Source organism: Strix uralensis, chromosome 15, assembly GCF_047716275.1.
Source record: "Strix uralensis isolate ZFMK-TIS-50842 chromosome 15, bStrUra1, whole genome shotgun sequence".
Lineage (NCBI taxonomy): Eukaryota > Metazoa > Chordata > Aves > Strigiformes > Strigidae > Strix > Strix uralensis.
In genome coordinates this window covers 13,116,614-13,134,801 of record NC_133986.1, presented here as the reverse complement: position 1 = coordinate 13,134,801, position 18,188 = coordinate 13,116,614, and the positions used below count along the sequence as shown (strand labels likewise).

Here is an 18,188-nt window from a genome sequence, read left to right as displayed (position 1 = left end):
TCAAGCGTGGCTTATAGCTCATGAGTTACTCCTTTGGGCAACACTACTGAGAGGCTGCAAGACCTGAAAGACACTGAAATCCTGGAGGGACCCAAGAGAGCCTGAAAGACGTTGAGATAACCCCAGAGAGCTCAGGGGGACCAGACAGAAGAGCAAGAGGCACCCAGAGTCCCCAGACATCCATCAGCCAGGAAGGGAGCCCAAGATGAACAGAGAAGCTGTGGGGGCCCAGGAGGTGGGAGGCAATCCTGTGGCCGGGACAGAGATGAGGAGCAGCTTTGAGCTGCTGTAGAGCTCTGCTCGCGCCCTCTGAGCTGCTCTGTGCCTCTGCAAATCTCAGCTCAACTGCTGGCACCAGCTCTGCAGAGCTCAAAGCTCTGAAGACCCATCAAAAGCTCTAACTGCCTGCAAGACTCTTCTACTAAGACACTTGCAAACTCTTCTGAACTACTCAAAACCCTCCAAGCCCATCATAAAGCTCCACAAAACCACTGTGACCAGCTTGAAACTTCCCCTGAGGTGCAGAGCTGCACCGGCCAGGGACCCTCCTCCTCCTCCTGGAGGCAGGTCACAGCCCTGCCCAGGCAGAGAGGGCAAATGGCCCTGCCCAAGGCAACACCTCCCCTCACCTAAGGCAGGACTGAGCTCCCCTGCGGGCCACGTCTGCGCTAGGGAGCAGAGCCTGAGATGGGAGGGCTGCAGAAAGAGGAAGGAAAGGTTATTATGGCAAGTGGGGGACTTGGCTCGGCTCAGGGACTTTCCCTTCTCTAAGCATCTTCCTCATCGCTACTGTCAGCGGGGTTCCGTGAGCTGAAGTGCTCTGGAGATGCTGCAGGCTGCACCGGCTGCCTCTGTGAGCCACAGCAGGGCCACACAGCTGCCCCATGCAGCCCTGGCCACCTCCACGGCCACCCCAGTAGCCCCGGCCACCTCCATGGCCACGAGATGCCTGGGGTGTGCAGGGGCAGGGAGCGCTCAGCAGGCAATAAAACCCCGTCCTAAGGAAATCACTTACCACTTGCCCTTTGAGCCACAACTGCCAAATCAATCTGCCTCCTGCCCAAGTGAGACTGTATGCTGAAGTCTCCTAGAAAAACAGGACCAAGAACTCAGCCTGGGCTTCATTTTTCTATTAGAAGAGAACAGTGACAAGACATTTAGATGTGGCTTAAACTGTCCAAGTAGATGTTTTTAACCGCAGGAAAAAGATTCTGGCTCAGAGTAACAAGAGGTCACAAGAATTCCTGAGGGAAGGCTACTTGCAGAGAGCAGCAGTGTTAAATACATACATACAGCACAGAATGGGTTATGAAAATTACCCCCTCAGGTTGATTAAAAAAATTTCATCTTCCCTGCAGCAATTTCACAGCTCCCTCGTATAAGGCTCCAGAGGCAGGCTGAGGTGACGTGTCATGGTGCAAAATCACGTCTGCAAACATCTGCATCTCCACTTGCAGAAACCACAGCCCTGCGTCTCCAATCAGCCATCCAGAAGCACCATCCCACCGCGGCGGGGGCAAGTGGAGACACAGAGACCTTACTGCAACAGGTCTTTATTAAATATTTTCATTTTTGTACAAAAAGCAAACTTAAAATTGTAAACACACTAAGAAAACAAACCAATACACTGTATTATCATAAAACAAGTTGCTTTGCATGTTCTCAGCTTTTGAAGCTGCAAGATGTGCCACAGGCAGGTTTGGTCCCAGGCGGGGAATGCCAAACTGCCGAGCTCGTGCGCTTGAAGTATCGAGGTTTGCTCTTGCCAAAAATATCCTCCAGTTTAGGGCTTGGAATTAGCCCAAAGATCTGGTCAATGTTTACCGGGTGATAGTACTGGTGTACAATGGCTTCGTTAAGCTGAGCTCCTACGGAATCAACCGTACCAGAAATGAGCTTTCTGAGCTCTGCCTAAGGTGCCCTTTGAGCACCCTGCAGCCTCGTCCCAGCAGCCCCCGCCATCCCAAGCATGCGCACGGGCTTTAGCAGCAGCGCACCAGCACCCCAGGGAAGCGGCTCCAGCCCCCGAGCCCCCGGGAGCTGGAGCTGCCGGCAGAGCTGGAGCCTCACCCGCTCCTGGGTGGCGCTTTGGGGAAGCTGAGACTGCACCAAGCGAATCTGGAAAGTTCCGGCTTCCCAGGGAAGGAATTAAAGGAAATCAAACCAAACTTGGCACCTACCGTCCGCCCAGGCAGGGACAGGCTTGCGAGGTTCATTCTCATCGTCTGTGGAGTCATCGCTGTTCAGATCCATCCCGTAGTTATTTCTGTCCACCTCTGGGGACCTGGACCCCTCCGCAGCCTTCGGGAGCCCCAGGTAGGGTGTGGAGATCGATTTCTGAAAGCGAGACAGCCAGAGCTGCAGGCCCAGTCTGGCGGGGCTGGCTACCGCCAGCCACAGGCAGCCCGGCCCCTCGCCGGCCCCGCAGGGCTCTGGCACGAAGGGACAGGGCTGGAGCCCTGGGCTGGAGCCCACGGGATGCTGCCACAGAGGGGCTGGGGCAGACCCCTCGCGTGGGGCAGGAGGGGAGAGGCGAGTTCCCAATCCCACGTGCTGGGCGAGGAGCTTCACTGTGCAGGGGAGGCAGCCAGAACCCAGAGCTGCCAGCTCAGTTCCTAGAGCAGAGGCACCATTCATGCTCATTTTCATCCCTAGTTCAAAAAACAGGAGCCAAAAAGGCCACCGACCTGCATGTGGGAAGGCTTTCACCTCCACGTTAGCTGGACATCTGTAATGCCCAGACTTGACAGGTAACTTGGGTTGAGATTTTCAGTAAAGCCCAGAAATGCCTAAATTTTTTTTTTTTTTTGATTACTGAACTTTACTTTGAAACTTTGAAAAGCCGCACTGTGGCAGGGACTGCAAACAGCGGAGCTGAAACAGCTGCCCACCCACCCTGCAGCTTCCCAGCTGCCCGGAAGCCCCGGGGGGGCAAGAGCCAGGGCTCCATGAGGCACCAAAGCTGCGGGTCAGACCGGGGCCCACCGAAGCTCGGCGATACCTCCGGGCTCCACAGCCAGGGGCGGGGACCACCCACACCCTAATCCTGCAGGACTCGGCGCTACGGGAGCGTGCACGCATCGGCACAAAACCTGTCACTGTGCTCGGTGACTGAGAACTACTTTTAACCCTTTTCCCCTCCTGATTTTTGTAGAGAAGCCTTAGAAGAACACACCGTGCACGTCTAAGTGCTGGGCTTTTGCACACACGCTCACACCCTTCCCCGGGCTTCATGGCGGATCCGGTTTTGGTTCTCTGGAGCTCTGCCGTGAGTCACGGCAGGGAGCAGGGAGCCGGTCAGCCAGGACGGGGGTTTAACCGACAGAGACACTACTCGAGTCCGACTCTGAGCAGCTTCTTCCCCACCTCTCCAGTTACCAGGTTTAAGCAGTCCCGGCCCAGCCAGGCTCCCGCACAGAAGCAGGCCGGAACCGGGCGGTCGCGGCGCTGAGCCGGCGCCTCGTGACGTGCTGCCATCCTGTGGCCGTTCCCAACATCTTTTCCAAGAGAAAACACTTGGTTTTCGTTCAGGTTCCCCCGGTGCTGCGCTCTCGGCCAAGCACCCCCGCCGACAGAGACCCCGGTCCTCTGCACAGGTGCCTGTTAAACCACAACCACCCACACCCCAGGTTTCATTTCCTGCTCCACACTGATGGGTAATAAATCTGCGGGCTGGCTCCAAACCCCAGGAACCCCCTGGACACCCCAAACATGTAACCTGGGGGCTCTGTTGGAGCCAGGACTCACCTTCACCGTTCTGCTCAGCCATGTGCCAGAGGCAGCCGTCCATGCTTTTAGCTGCTTCATTTTCTTCTCCTCTCCCAGCCGCTGCTGGGGCTCCTGCAGACCGTCTTCCTCCTGTTAAGACACAAGAATTAAGTCGTTCTTCATTCACGTTCAGGCTGTCTCTGGAACAGAGCCATGTTTCCCTTGCAAAAAAAAAAAATCCTCAGTCCCTCTGTGTCGTCTTCTGCAGAAAACGCCCCCAAACCCAAGACTCAAAGCTAAAGCAACTCCTGTCTTTGCTCAGGTCCAGACCAACAAGGTCTCTAGAGCCCACGCTCACCTTTACCACTTTGAGCCAGGGCTTAGAAGTCACAGCAATGGATTCTGGTTGCTTGGCTCTTGTCTCCTGCCCAGGCAGCTGGTGCAGCTCTTTTGGGCTCTCTTCCTCCTAATAGAGAAAAAAAAATTCACTGCTTAAGCTCCTTTTCAACCCCAACCACTTTTTCCAGGAATTTCTTCTCCCATACTACTCAGGAGGGAAGAGCTAACGGGAGGGCAAGAGCTGCAAGCACTTTGAATTATATTCAACTTCTCTCTTATCTGGAGGAGCTTTGCTGTGGCTCACTCCAGCGCAGTTGCTGGCAACATATGAAGAATTTAAACCTTCATTAAAATTACATAGCACAAATCGGAGTTTGAATGTCATGGACCCAGTGAGTAAGAGCAGCAAGAGCAAATACAGAAGGAGGAATTTATCCTTAAGAGGAGCAGCATTTGGGGGGTTGATTTTTCACTAATGAAGAAGGCAGAAGAAAGAGTGATGTTAAGAGTAGAAAGAGTGGAAGGAAAATGTTACTGTGATATTTTGAGACAAAGAGCCTTGACTTTAAGCCATACCGCTCTTTGTGTAAGTGCAAATGAAGTTATATGAAGCCATATGATACCTGGAGTTTGTCATGGGGATCACATCCTCCAAATACAGTGAGTGAACATAGTAGGGAAAAATAAAATCTCTTACTAATTTCCATAGTCAATTAAGTATCAGTGGGTGCCATTTGGAGGTGCTCTTCCCAGGGCCATTGCATGGCTGCCATCCCCCTCGTGACAGGGCTGAGAAGGCTCACCTGCTAACAAGAGAACAGCCAAGCCCGGCTTTAGCAACAGAGCCAGCTCATGGGTGCACAGACCCCAAACCCTCACAATAAGGTGTTGGCTTGTCATCAGTTTTATTTGTTCCTCTAAATAACAGAGCAAATGTTAAAATCTTGTTTTAATCACAGCACTTGGAAAACAAGTCTGATCTTAAAATAAGTCTGTGTGTCCTGTGGCTCACTGGTTTACAGCAGAAAAGTTCCAAGACCACTTTAACTCCCCACCTTTACGCTTTTCTCAGCGCACAGTACTGACTCCAGCTGTGGCTGGGGGGCCTTCTCCTTCCCTCGCTGTTTGTGATCCCTGGGGAAAAAAGTCATAATTTAGTGATAGAAGAGAGCATGTCTGCCTGTCCCCCACAGCGTTCTTATAGCCTCTTGCTTCAGCATCCCAAACCTTTGGGACAGCCTGACACTCCCACCACTGCCCAATTTCAGCAATACTATTTATATTTACTGCTTCTCTGTGCCTGTTGCCAAGTCCCCTCCTCCAGGATAGAAACAAGCTAATACCTCTCCTTCACTTCTTCCACCTGTTGCTGCTCTAAAAGATTTTTCAGTTCCAAGACTTTTCCTTTTTCTTTCACTCCATCTTCTCTCCTTCTCTGCAGCGGCTCTTGCGGCTCAAATTCATCTTTTTCCTGAAGAAGAAAGAAAAAAACCCTTGTACCCCTGCAGCTCAAGTGGGGAAAGGTGGGAAGATATGAAGCAAATGCTCTGAGACAGCCTGTGCGAGTTGTACCTCACCCTCACCCCACAGGTATCCTCATGTTCAAACCCAACTCTTGCAGCATGAACCCCAAATCCCCGCAGCAGGAGTGGCAGTGACCCTTCCCTGTCCCCCCAGTCAGAACAGCACGTGGGTTCCCCGCTGCTCCTTTCCTCTTCTACGTGCAGGAGGGACTTAGAGTTGCTCTTACCAGCCTTGGCCCTTTCTGCTTCTGCACATCAGCTTCCCCGTGCTTCTTCGACAGCTTTTTCTTGCTCCGCTCCTCCGCCACCTTCTCCTCCCGCCCTTGAGAGGTGTGCACCTGAGGAAGCCCCAAGGACACACCTCAGCCTCCGAAGCCTGGGATACTCCAGGTCCTAGTGAGCCCGAGAGCCCAACACCCAGCAAGCAGCACACGTGCACTGGATTTACAGAATCACAGAACCATCTAGGTTGGAAAAGACCTTGAAGATCATCTAGTCCAACCATATAGCACCAACCACCATTTATACCACCCGTGTGGAGATGCCCATCATTTGACAGGAGGAAGGAGCAAAGGCCACACCACAACCCAAATCCTGCCTCCATCTGGTAAGTGATCCCGGGCAGAACAAGGGGACCCAGCAGCTGGTTTCTGCTGTGCCTGCAGTGCTGCTGCCGACTGACGCCAGCAGGAGGAGCCGGGGCGTGAAAGCTGTCCGAGCCCCCAAGACACGGCTCCCTCCTGGGGTGTCTGTCCCAGCAGCAGCACTGGTGTGTCTGCAGCAGCGGGCTGGCCAGAGCTGGGGGCACTTTTGGCTGCTCAGGTTTTGGGAAAGGCTGGAAGGAGCACGATTCCTTTGTTTCCTAAGGCTGACCCCTTCCAAAGGTCACTTAGTCCACCCTCAAAATAAGCAACCATCCTCCTCCCAAAGGCTCAGCCAGGCACCACCTCCCCCAGCCCCACAGAACCTGCACGGCTGGACAAAAGCAGCAGCACTGGCTGCACACAGCCATCAACAGCCCATCAGGGCATGCTCCTCACCCTCTGCACGAGGCTTTGAAAACCAAACGTGATAGATACAGGCAGAGCCAAGCCTAGCGATGAGTACCCCTCATACGCCCTTCTCTCTCTCCACACCTTTGCCACTCCCTGTGAGCAAAACCGTGACGCTTTGGGCCAACAGCTGGCTCCCAGGGCACTGCCAGCTGCGGGGCTGCCTCCTCGGCAGGGCGAGTTGAGGGGTGCTGCCACATTCCTTGAACGCAGAGCACCAACAGCACTGCATGTCACAACAGGAGTGCTTAGAACCACCGCAGAGGTACAGAGAACAAAAGCCTCCTCTTGTTAGACGGAGAATTTCAGCGTCTGGTGCAGACTTACGCACCACCGGATTAGTCACCACCAGCAGCAGCCCCGTGCTCGCCCAGATCACACCAGCGGCCTGTCTGCAGCCTCACCAAGATCACATCGCTGTACCGAGGGGCCCAAAGCTGGGTCAGCCTCCTTACCTTCTCGTCATTCTGTAAAATCCTCTGCTCCATCCGTTTTTTCTTCTCCTCTTCCATTTGTTCCACTCGCTCCCGAGCCTGCAGGGCCTTCCTCAGACGCTCTTCCCTCTTCCTGGGCAGTGTGTGTGCAAGAGGGGCTTGTTAGCATTGTCTGCTCTCGCGCAGGGGATGCTGGGGGAACAGGGACTTGCCACGCTAATTGGGGAAAACAGTTATTTTCTTGACTTGCTCTGGCTGAGCTCAGCCTCGGCTCAGTTCTGGGTGAAGCTCAGACATCAGCAGGTGCTTTGCAGCAGCGCGGTTCTCACTGCCAGGAGCCACCAGCAGCAGAGCAGCAGCAAGAGAGCTGGGTACAGCCAGGAATGGCCCTGGGGTCGTCGGGTGCTAGACCAGGGAAAGAGCAGGAGGGAAGGGGCCCAACTCACTGCTTCATTTCTGCCTGCCGCCGTCTCTTTTCCTCCTCCACTTTCTTCTTCCTCTGTTCCTCAGCCTCCTGCTTCTTCCTGAGGCTTTCCAGCCTCTGCCGCTCCTTCTCCTGAAGGGAGATGAGTTCAGACTGTACCGATTGCTGGGGCCTGTTCCTGCCCCCAGGCTGCTGGTGCACAGGCAGCTGGAGGCCCGGCAGGCTGCTAAACAAAGAAGTCACTGTCAGAGTCACGTTCACCCACACACCGGTTTAGCAACTATGCTTGTTCAACTAATATGGGCAGAAGAGTCACGGAAACACCGCAGTCCTTCGGCTGTAGAGAATATGTTTAGGCAAGGAACAGCATGCTCCTGCTGTAGGTAACCGCTGCAGCAAACGCTCCTGGCCTGGGACAGCGTTACCTACCCCGCAGTTGGGAGCGCGGGCAGGAGCAGCAGAGCGCGAGTCCAGCTCGCAGGCCCCAAGGCTTCCTCGCAGCTCCCAGCCCCAGCAGGATGCACGTGCAAGGGAGATCGCGGCCCCTTGGCGCCGGTGTGGCCAGTGTGCTCGTGTGCTCAGAGCTGTAGGGACAGCAGCGGGAGGGGAGAGGGTCCAGCCCCACGGTTAAGGGCCTTGTTACTTACAACAAAGTCTCCCTGTTGAGAAGAGACAAAAAAACATGATTAAGGGTTTGGAAGTAACAGTAGCACCCCCCTTCACAGCACACACACCCGTTGGGGGTATGCAGTAGAGCCCACACCGCCTGTCAGCCCTGCAGCTGCAGTTATACAAGACAAGGGCAGAGTCCCACTGCCAAGAGAAAAGCTTCCCACTTTCCTACGGTTCAGCAGTCCCAGAATATAAAGGGCTTCTGCTGACTACAGCTACAGCAGCTGAGATTTCTCTGCATGAGGAAGGTTTGAGGGTTGGTGCTAAAGGCCCCCGGCCAGTAACAGCATGTGTGGACAGGCAATTCAAAGCAACACCGAGCAGCTTCCCTTCCCTGGGGAGGCTGAAGCGGAACTGAGGCCAGTTTGCGACAAGGACCTGTGCTGGTCTGTAGTCGCAGACAGAACTAGGAGTATGTTTATGCTTTTCTAAGCGAAGGGTCCCTCCTGCCACTCCCCCAGACTCCAACCCCTTCTCCAGCCCTGCGAGGGAAGGCGGCACTGACACACCTTCAGATCAGGTCGGGTGGAAGTATTGCGCTTGATGAAGTTCTTTATGACACGTCCTGTGGGCCCCGGGCTCGCCAGCAGCTGGTTTCTCTGCACAGCCTGCAGGAAGTTTTTCAATGGTCTAACAACCTAAGAGGAGAAGACGTAGGGAGTCAGTACCCACCAGGGAAAGGGAGGCAAAGGGCCACAGCACCCACTCACCGTCCTAGCTGGAGAGGAGGAAGGTGGAGTCCGGTTTGCAGAATTCTTGTGCTTGTCATCCAAAGGGGAGAGGGCACGGCTCCCTGGCTGCTGCCCATTCCAGGTGACACCCATCGCTTGTTTATAGTTTCTCGTCCTGGTGGCATTAACAAGAGGCACGTTAGGTGACCATCAGTTAATTAGGAGTTGGTCCCAGTCTTGCCAGGAGCATTTACCCACCGTTACACACTTCCCTCAGCCCACTGGCTGCTGCTGGAGGACAGGGGCTGGCCCTGTGGTGGGCACGAGGGCAGCGGAGGCAGCGGCAGCTCAGCAGGGAACAGCCAAGCGCCAGAGCAGTAACGCACAACATCACGCTCCCTCTCATCCTCCGCTCCGAGCCCCAGTGTGCAGAAGCCTTTGTTCTATCTGGTATTAATAGCACACGATAGACAACCCCTGTGTGTTTGCAACCAGCCAGCCCCGCTCACCTCCCTGGCAGGGTTTCACCTGCTTTATAAATACTTCGGACGCTTAGATTTACCCATTTCAGAAAGGACTTCACTCGCATCCCCCAATTCCAGTGACAGATGGGGGAACCGCTTCCCTGCACAGTCAGGGCCCAACACAGCAGCAGCCCCAAGGGCGACTGCAGATCCTGATCCCTCACATGGTGCTAAGCATCCGCGTGAGAATGGGGGTCACTGCTACTCCCCTGCCCATCCGCCACCCACAGCAAATTCACCCCAGAAAAACCAGGACAGGGACTGAGGGCAAAGCTAAAAGCAGCTGAAATCTCATGTGAAACGCCAGCAGTACAAGCAGTGAGGAAACAAGGCGGGTATCCCAGACACTTGCACACGATAAACAGGCCAGTCCCTACTCGTGCTGCCCTCTGAGACCACCCCGGCCCACCACGAGAGCCCCTCAGGCACATCTAAGCTGTGAGGCATCAAACCGCTGTCCTGGGCACCCTCGTGCAGGCGCTCATGCATCTGCTTCCCAAGCCAGACCTAGGTCCCAGCCCCAAACAAGGCTCAGGAAGTCACAAGGACCTCCCAGGAGACAAGATTTGGCCAAAGATTATTTCAACGCTACACTGGAAGGCAGGGGGCAAGGTAGGGAAACAAACACCCAAAACTTTTTAAAACAAATTACTGAAGAGGCCAGGCCTGAGTTCTTCCAGACCCCTGGCTCATTCCTCCTCCTTGCAAATGTCTCGTACCAGATGCGTGAGGGATGCTCCTGGGTCTCATCCCGGGTCTCGCCATTCGGATTGACACAGCTTCCTGTGAAGAGAGCTGCCGTCAGCACCACTGGCAAGGGCTACAGTTCTTGTCTCCAGCTCTGGTGTGCTCTGAGCCCTGTGACACCTCACCGGGATCTGGATGGCCACCGCGATATGGGTGTTGGGTAGGTACACCGTGCTGTGGTACACACCTGCACAGACCCTGCCGAACAAGCACAACCTCTCACCAAAACGCCACCAGCTACTCTTCCCTCAGGATTCTACAGCTCCCCCAGGGGATAAACAGAGAGCCTGGCTCTCCCTCTCCTTGCTCTGAGGCACAGGACCTGTAAATCCACACATAACCCAGAGGAAAGGGATGTCGAGGCGCTTTGACAGAACATTGCACTGTGTGGAAGATGCCAGGTCTGAAAGCAATCTCGTTTCAGAGTATCCCCACTCACTATGCAGACCGAGGTTGGACAGGACAGAATTTGTCTGAAGGCTTGGTCACATTTCTGTCCTAGTTTATCTAACTGCATGTCTCACCACTTCAGGAGATCCCAAGTTCACCTGAAAAATTACCTTGACTGGTCAGAGGTGGTTTCGTTTCAACACAAGTCCCACTTTCTCCACAAACCCTCACGCTGACTCCCTGGTCCCTGTGTGGCTTCACGCAGACCAACTCAGAGTTACCTTCCTTGTTCCCTGCCTGCTGCTCAGGAGGAGGCAAGTGCTGTGCAGGAGGGCTGGCAGCTTGTACGCTTCTGCTTGAAATGAGGACATCTTCCGGAGTCTGCAGGAAAAGGAAACAAGTGTTCAACAACAGTCGCTCCAAAGGACGAGGCTGCCCGGGACCTGCTGCCCTGAAAAAGACAGTTGCTTCCAACTGCAGCTCAGCTGCTAGGCCAGGGCCTGCGCCTCGACGAGAGCCACACTGCGGGGACACCGACTACCAGAGTAACAGGGGCCCGCTCACGGAACAGCCACCGCTGCAGAAGGGGCAGTTCTCAGCACTTCCCCACCAGAGCAGGAGCTTTATGAACCTGGACTCCAAAGTCAAAGCACCCGGAGCACCACAGGCAGATTCTACACACTTTGGAGACACTGGTTTTCAAACCACAGTTTTGAAACCTGTCAAATCACTTGACTGAAGACAAGTCCCTGTAAAGTGTTTCAGGCTACAGGATCACAAGGCACTTTGGGTGCTGTTACGGTAGGTTCACAGCACAACAAGCCAGGGAAGTCACTGCAGCAGAGCACCCTGGCATGCTGGGGGCCCCAGGGCCCACCCCCATCTCTGCTGGGCTCTTCCCAGCCTGGCCAGGTCGCAGCACGACCGCACGCGATGTTTTCCCCAGCTGAAGGAAGGGGACAGGTTCCTCCGTCCTGCCAACACCTCAGGCTCACGACAGCTCATCACGTGCGCAGCCTCTGTGTCTGAGGAGAGCACATTAACATCAGCTGCCCTCCCAATTTCTGTGCCTCGAAGCAGCCAGGCTATGAATACAGGGTCAGCCATCACACCTGGCTGACAGAGGTTTGCTGCTGCCCAGGAAGTTGGCCGGGCCCCTCCCAAGGCTCCACCTCAAAGAGGCCTTATCCAGGCACAGAATGTCTCTGTCCGGCACGAGTTGGGCGTGCCGCCTGGCTCCATGACCTGCCCAAGAGCAACATGAGCAGCACTATCAAGCCTGAAGGGACTTGACAGAAAGATCCTCAGCCACGTTCCCTGCTCCTGGGGCAACGCTCAGCAGAAGGTGTCAACTCAGGCAAGAAGATGTCCAGATAGTTTGTAGGTTGTTCCTTAGGGCTTACCTTTTCACTTGGGGGGTTCAGTTCCAGTCCAGGTCTGTGAAAGAAGAGTTATTTTAATTATTTCAATGCTCTGAAGGGTGTTACAGGTGATAAAAGCACAATGGAGCCAGCATATGGGCCCCAGGGAAAGCGCAGATAAACCTGAGCAGAGGCAGAAGCCTGTTTCCACCAGGCCATGCAGCAGGGGAGCTGCAAATTCTTCCAGTGGACCATTCCACTGCTGAGCTCAGGCTGATGAGCTTCGTCCCCTTCGGCAGAAACTCCAGGAGCCAGTAAAAAGGCAGCTGCGAGCCTCAGGCTGAGCCAGCCCGATCTGGGCAGCGTCCGGGGCAGAGCAGAGCTGGGCGAGCACCAGCCGGGAAGCCCAGGACACGATTCACCTTGTGCCAGGCACTGGCAGGCAGAGGAGCCACCAGCAGCCTCAGGCCTCACAGCACAGGCTCAACCTCTCATGCTCTGACCAGGCTCAGAAGAGGATGAGCTGCACCTGAACAGCACAGGCTTTGAAATCTCAACTTGCCCCAGGTGACAATGTCACCTAAACAGCACCTTACAAAGCCAGCCCTGTGCCTGTATGATAAAAGCCACCCAGAGAGCCCCCTTGCAGGGCTTTCTGTGGTTCCTTCCTGAACGGCAGCCTCACCTCATGCTGCTGGTCACATCTTCTTCCACAAAAACCTCCAAGGAGCTCTGACCTGGAGGAGAAAAACATAAGCTAGCTTGGGGGTTTCATTCTGCGGCTTCCCAAGAGCAGCAGCGTGTGCGTGGTAGAGCTCAGGTCCCTGTGCAGGCTTTCCTCCCAGGGAACACGCCGATTGCTCATCTAAGCTTTCCACACCAGCGCTGCCACCTCCCTCGAGTGTCACTGACAAACTGGTGTAGGCTGGGGATGCAGAGCTGAGGCAGCAGCTCCTCTGCCTGCAGACTGCTCCAGCTGCACAAACATGCTCCTGCCTGTGTCAGAGACAGCGTTTCCCAGTCAATTGACTCCAGCTCCTGCCTCCCCACACGGTTTTATGCAGAGATCTGGTGGATTTAGGCTGATTTCATTCCCCCCATAACACCACTTAGCTGAAAGTGTTATAACAAATGCCTAGATACAGCGTGACTCAAAGCTGACAAAACTAAATACCAAAGGCCTCAGTGCTTTATTAGAAGCCAATCTGACTTCAGAAGCAGTGATTTGAGAAAGTCCAAATAGCAAAACCTTCCCCGGAGCAGCAGGAACAGAGGATGTGAAGAGTTTGGTGCTACCAGGAATAGCCTGGATTTCTGAACCTTGCTTCCTCTGATGGTTGTGCTGTTTGGTTCTCAGTCCAGCCACTCTGTCTTCACCCAAAAAGCATTTAAGTTCCCCTGCCAATTGCAGCCAGATTTCAGAGGTGGAGACATTCAGTTCCTGTAGATTTTTTAATGAGTTGGCAGCAGACACACAAGTTAAAGCCCCTCCCCAGGAACTGCAATAGTCTCTTTTGATCAGCCAGACTACACCCGTGGCTAGAACCAGCCAGACCACGGCTTCCCTTTCACTCCTGGTTCTCGCCCATCCACAGCCTCCAGCCCCTGTGCCCGAGCCCCAGCTGACACTCCTTCACCTGCTGCAGCAAAACACAGCCCGAGGCTGGTCCAACAGCAGGTGAGGCCCTGAGGGTCGCACCCCAAACAGGTGGAAGCCACAAGGCCCCCGTGATGAGGAGACCAAGAGAAGCCACAGACAACACAGATGAGCAGCTCTGCAGCCGCTTGCTCCCCACACCAAAGCCAAGAGGCTGATTTGGCCAAATGAACACACCCGGCAGCTGACAGACACTTACAGCTCGCTCTGCTGGAGGCAGATGACGATTCTCGCGCCGCTGCCTTCTTTGACACAGCCCTGCTGATCGACCTCCGGATCATGCTCTCTCTTTTGCTGGCCAGCGAGTATTTTTCTGCCAAGGAGGCCCGATGGCTCTTGTGGGGGCCGCCCACAAAGCTTCGGCGTCCAGAGCAATGGCGCATTTTGGATGTCGCTGTAGTGATTTTGCTGTCAGAGTCCTGGAAAAGCACCTTTTCGAGGCCTTGAGGAGGCCGATCTCCTTGGAGCATGGCAGGATCCCCTTTTCTAGCAGCCTTGGGAGTGGAGGTACTTGCTCCTCTTTTGGGGGCCTCCTCCCCTGCTGTCTGGCCATCGTGGATCCCAGCGACAGAAGACACCCCGTGCAGCTCAGCAGCTGCATCCCCTGCTGGCAACCACTCCCCTGCCGCATCGCTGCCATCCTTGGCTCCCCAAGGGCAGCCCTGACAGCCCCCCTGCACCATGGGAACTTGTGCCTCCGCCGGCCGCTGGGCTGTGACACTGGCCTGAGGCCTTGCTGCAGCGTCAGCCACGGACACCCCTTCCCCCAGGCAGCTGGGATCCCGGGGCTGCTCTTTGCTGCAGCGTCTTTGGAAACTTGGCTTGGAAGATGCTGGCTTGCTGCTGCTTCTTCTTCTGGACAACCTTAAATAAAAACAATTTTAAATGAAATTGTGAAGAAGTCTCCCATTCCCAAATGATTTTTAGAGGGAAAAAAACAGACAACAAGTTTTGAAGTGAACCTGTAGGCTTCTTCTCTCCACCATTCCCCCCCGCAACACACCTCTATCCAGTGGTGAAATGCAGGAGCAGAACCTTGAGAGCTCGCAGACACACTCTGGCAGATCTAGCTGGAACAATTTAGGAATTGCTGCTCCCCGCTGCCTGCAGGATGTTTTTTTTGCCAGACATTACCCCTGTGTGCCATGGGCAGGAACACAGGGCACACACCCTCACTGCACAAGCCCAGCCGTCAGCCTGGCGTGCTGGGGGGCCTCATGAATAAGGGTTGTACCGTATGGACAGGAACTGTAGCAGCAGGGGCACCAGGGCCCCCAGCCCCAGGCGGAGTGACGCCAGGGGACAGCCAAGTCACACCGGTGCCACCAACTCCTGCTTGCCGTGAGCAAAGCGCAGGCATCCACAGACAGAGCAATTTTGGGTCCACGATCAACTCCCTGTGGAAGTCTCCCCTGTAGAGATCTACAAGATTCCAGCTAGAAGCAGGAGGCTCTGCTGCTCTGCATAAAACATCCCCCGAGCACGGGGGAGCAGGGACCCAAGTGCTGAGAAAACATTCACTGCTCTAAATGCACTTTTTGTGAACAGGCTGGGAAACAGCAATGCTGCCACACGCATGGTACCCGACAGCGTAACCCGGAAGAAAGCAACAAAAAAATACCTGTAGTTAGGACCTGCAGATTCTTTGAATTACTGTTATTTGAGAGACAAATTACCAGGTCTCTCGCTCTATTGCTTCAGCTAAACCTGACCGACTACCCAGGTGCTTGGGGAACTCGGGCAGCAAAATCCTCCTCGGGGCATCAGGTGACTTGCCATGGGAGGATGGAGCCACACACTTGATCTGCAAGTCAAGGAGATGGGGTGGGCAAGTCCAAAACCAGAGGGCAACTTTGGCCGTCCAGAGAGAAGCAGCTCCAATGCCAAAGCAACCCAGAGGCAGCCAGGTAAAGGGCGGAGATCGGAGGCAAAGACGAAACGGAGAGCTAATGTGGAAGTGTGCAGCAGTTCGAGAAGGCAGCTAAGGGTACCCCCTGTGGTGTTGGAACAAGGTTCTACAGCCCCTGGTGACAACCACCAGCGAGCAGTGACTTGTCCTGCTGACAGTGTTCAAGCTGATACCCTCTGCCCTCCTTCCAGCCTCCTCTTAACTCCTCGTGCTGACCTCCAGCAAGAAGAGGAACTTTTTGCTAGAATTAGCAAAAACAGATTAACTGGGAAATGTGCAATTAACAATACACTAAGAAATGGGCTGTAAAATACATACTGAGAAAAACAGAGCAAGGAAAAGAACAATGGCCTGACCCTGCGGGATGGAGCACAACGTGCTGAACTGCAGCACGAACTTCCTGTTGACAACTGACCGCCCGCCCAGGCATTCTGTCGCATCAGCAGATCTTTCTCAAAACTAAGTTTAAATGAGGAAAAATACATGCAAGACCGGACTTCTTCAAGGGAGCAATCCAGCTGCTACCTGAAACTAACAGTATGCCTTAAGAGCTCTCCCTGTTTAGATCTGCAACATTTTCTTCTCCTGCCCTCCTTCACCACACACACGCATGAACTTCCCACGCTTCCTTACTATTCTTGCTGTTCTCTCCATCCTCCATGTCTGGTTTATGACAGTCTTTTAGTTCTAACTCTTCCTGTCCAATTTCTGTGGGTTTTTCACCATGGTTATCAGAATTTAAGTGCCTTAACGCATAAACAGTCAATGACTGCGTGCCCAGTGATGAGGTCTAGGTCACACCACAGGCGTGCCGACTCCCCGCTTGCAGCACACGCTCTCTGAGGGGAAGGCTACCTTAACCGCCTGGCCACTGGCCATGAGATGAGAGCAGACAGTCAGCTACCAAGAAGCAGCGGCATCGAGGAAGTTAATTAACATCACAGCCATCCCTGAGTACACATGCAATTAAATCATGCCCTACACCATCCTGTCTTGGCATCTGTTTGCAGGCAACTGTTGTCTACTTAGGACTAGTTTTAAAACCCTCAATTATGGTTGGTTCTAAGCAAATCACTTGGAAATTCCACTTCAGTTTCACCGCTAATTCCTTTGAGCCTTCCTGCCCGACAGTTCAAACAGCAGCTGCGGACACGCTGCTGCTGCACATCCCTGGCAGCAAGCGCCATGCTCAGGATCTCTCAGGCACCTGCACAAAGGTTTAGAGAGTGAACACCAGTAGCAACCTCAGGCCAAAAATCATGCTGACACAAAATCAAATCAAACAGAACCCAAATCCAAACAGACAAGAAAATAGAATATTTATTGTTGTTTCTAACCAGAGAAGAGGAAAAAAAAGTGAAGGACACCAGTCAACTCTATCCCAAACTTCCACCAGAATCAAAACATTGATTGATCCTGACATGACCTTTTAAATGTATTTGCTAACTCAGGAAATAAAGTGGCTACTTTATGCTCTTGTGTACATGGAAACAGTTACTATTTTGTTTCCGTCTTAAAGGCTGTGCAGCAGAGCCACAACAAACTGACCTACCTCCTCCTGTTTGGCTCCTTATTTTCATCATTCAGGCAGGAGGACCGCCTTTTCTTGGGACGTCTCCTCTGTGATGGCGTTTTGGGCATTAATTCAGGTTCAGCCCCAAAATCGCTGTTAGGCAGGCAAATGCAGAAGACAGAGATTGCTTCCCCTCACTGCCTAGAGCGACACTACCCACAAGATCAGGGTCCCTCATTGACAAGGACGAGTGTTGGGTGAGAAACAAGGGAGCAAAGTGCACCAGCCACCTGGCAGCGAGGCCCACAGCAAGCTGCTGACCACACAGCTGTGTCAGGTCACAGCCACTCAGCTGCTAAACCCAACGCCCACCACGGCTCACCCAGGACAGGCCCAGCAGCAGCTGGGAGCACACCCGGTCTTGTGCTCCAGGGGCTGGAAGCACCTTAAGCCCAGCTCCCTGAGGGATGGGGAGCTCTCCCCTGAGGGCAGCCCCTACCTATCCAGCATCCTCCTGCCCTGCTCCTCCACCTCCCGCAGCCAGACCAAGTGCTTGTGTTCGGCATCGTGGAGGAATCGGGAGAGCCTCTGCCCGCAGACCTCCAGCAGCCGCACGGGACCACTGGCCTCCGCCATGGCCCTGCCTGAAACGCAGAGGGAGAGATAGAGGCTGGCTGGCACCCGAGGACACCCCACGGGCGGGAGCGGAAGCACCAGACTCCCTTCCTGCCTCCGAGCAGGAGGTGAGGGCAGGCTGAGCCGCAGTGCTGCACTCCGGGCAGGCACAAATCCAGAGCCTCGGCCCCAAAGGGCGCCCAGGCCCCTCCGCCCACAACAGCTCAGCCCCAGGACCTGCCTCGTCGCCGCTCCGCACCCTCACAGGCGCAGCCTCCCCTCCCGCCCAGAAATCATCCCGGCCTCCACCAATCACAGCGCGCGTCCCGCGGAGTGGGGTCTCTTATTGGTCATTGCCCACGTCCATCGCTGCCCCCGTTAAAACCCCGCCGCCTATTTGCCTGCCCCCTGGAGCCCCGCCTTCCAAGCCGAGTCCTCCGCGACCACAGAGACGAGCGGGCAGAGCGGAGCCGATTTTGAGCGCTGTCCCGTGCCGCCTCGCAGCCAATGGGGAGGGCGGGCTGGGCGGAGGCGCGGCGGCGATAGGCTGGCGCGGCCGTGACGTGGGCGGGGCGGAAGGCGGGCGCCAGGTTTGAATTCCAGGCGGGGCAGCGGGGCCGGGCCGGGGGCGCGCGCGCGGGCGGTTGGT

The 18,188-nt window shown here is 54.8% G+C and overlaps 1 protein-coding gene across 1 annotated transcript; it reads right to left on the bottom strand.

Moving 5' to 3' along the window:
- Positions 1-1,537: 1,537 nt before the first annotated feature.
- On the bottom strand, positions 1,538-17,560 carry LOC141950412 (inner centromere protein A-like). Its single transcript, XM_074885157.1, has 19 exons — positions 17,424-17,560; positions 16,964-17,077; positions 13,702-14,366; positions 12,531-12,582; positions 11,888-11,921; positions 10,766-10,865; positions 10,067-10,130; positions 8,863-8,998; positions 8,662-8,790; positions 8,128-8,139; positions 7,503-7,612; positions 7,078-7,189; positions 5,798-5,908; positions 5,391-5,518; positions 5,103-5,181; positions 4,067-4,174; positions 3,748-3,858; positions 2,181-2,337; positions 1,538-1,868 (listed from the first exon to the last, which is right to left on the bottom strand). The coding sequence occupies exons 1-19, from the start codon at positions 17,558-17,560 to the stop codon at positions 1,663-1,665; spliced, it is 2,565 nt and encodes an 854-aa protein (XP_074741258.1). The 3' UTR covers positions 1,538-1,662.
- Between the last annotated feature and the right edge of the window lie 628 nt (positions 17,561-18,188).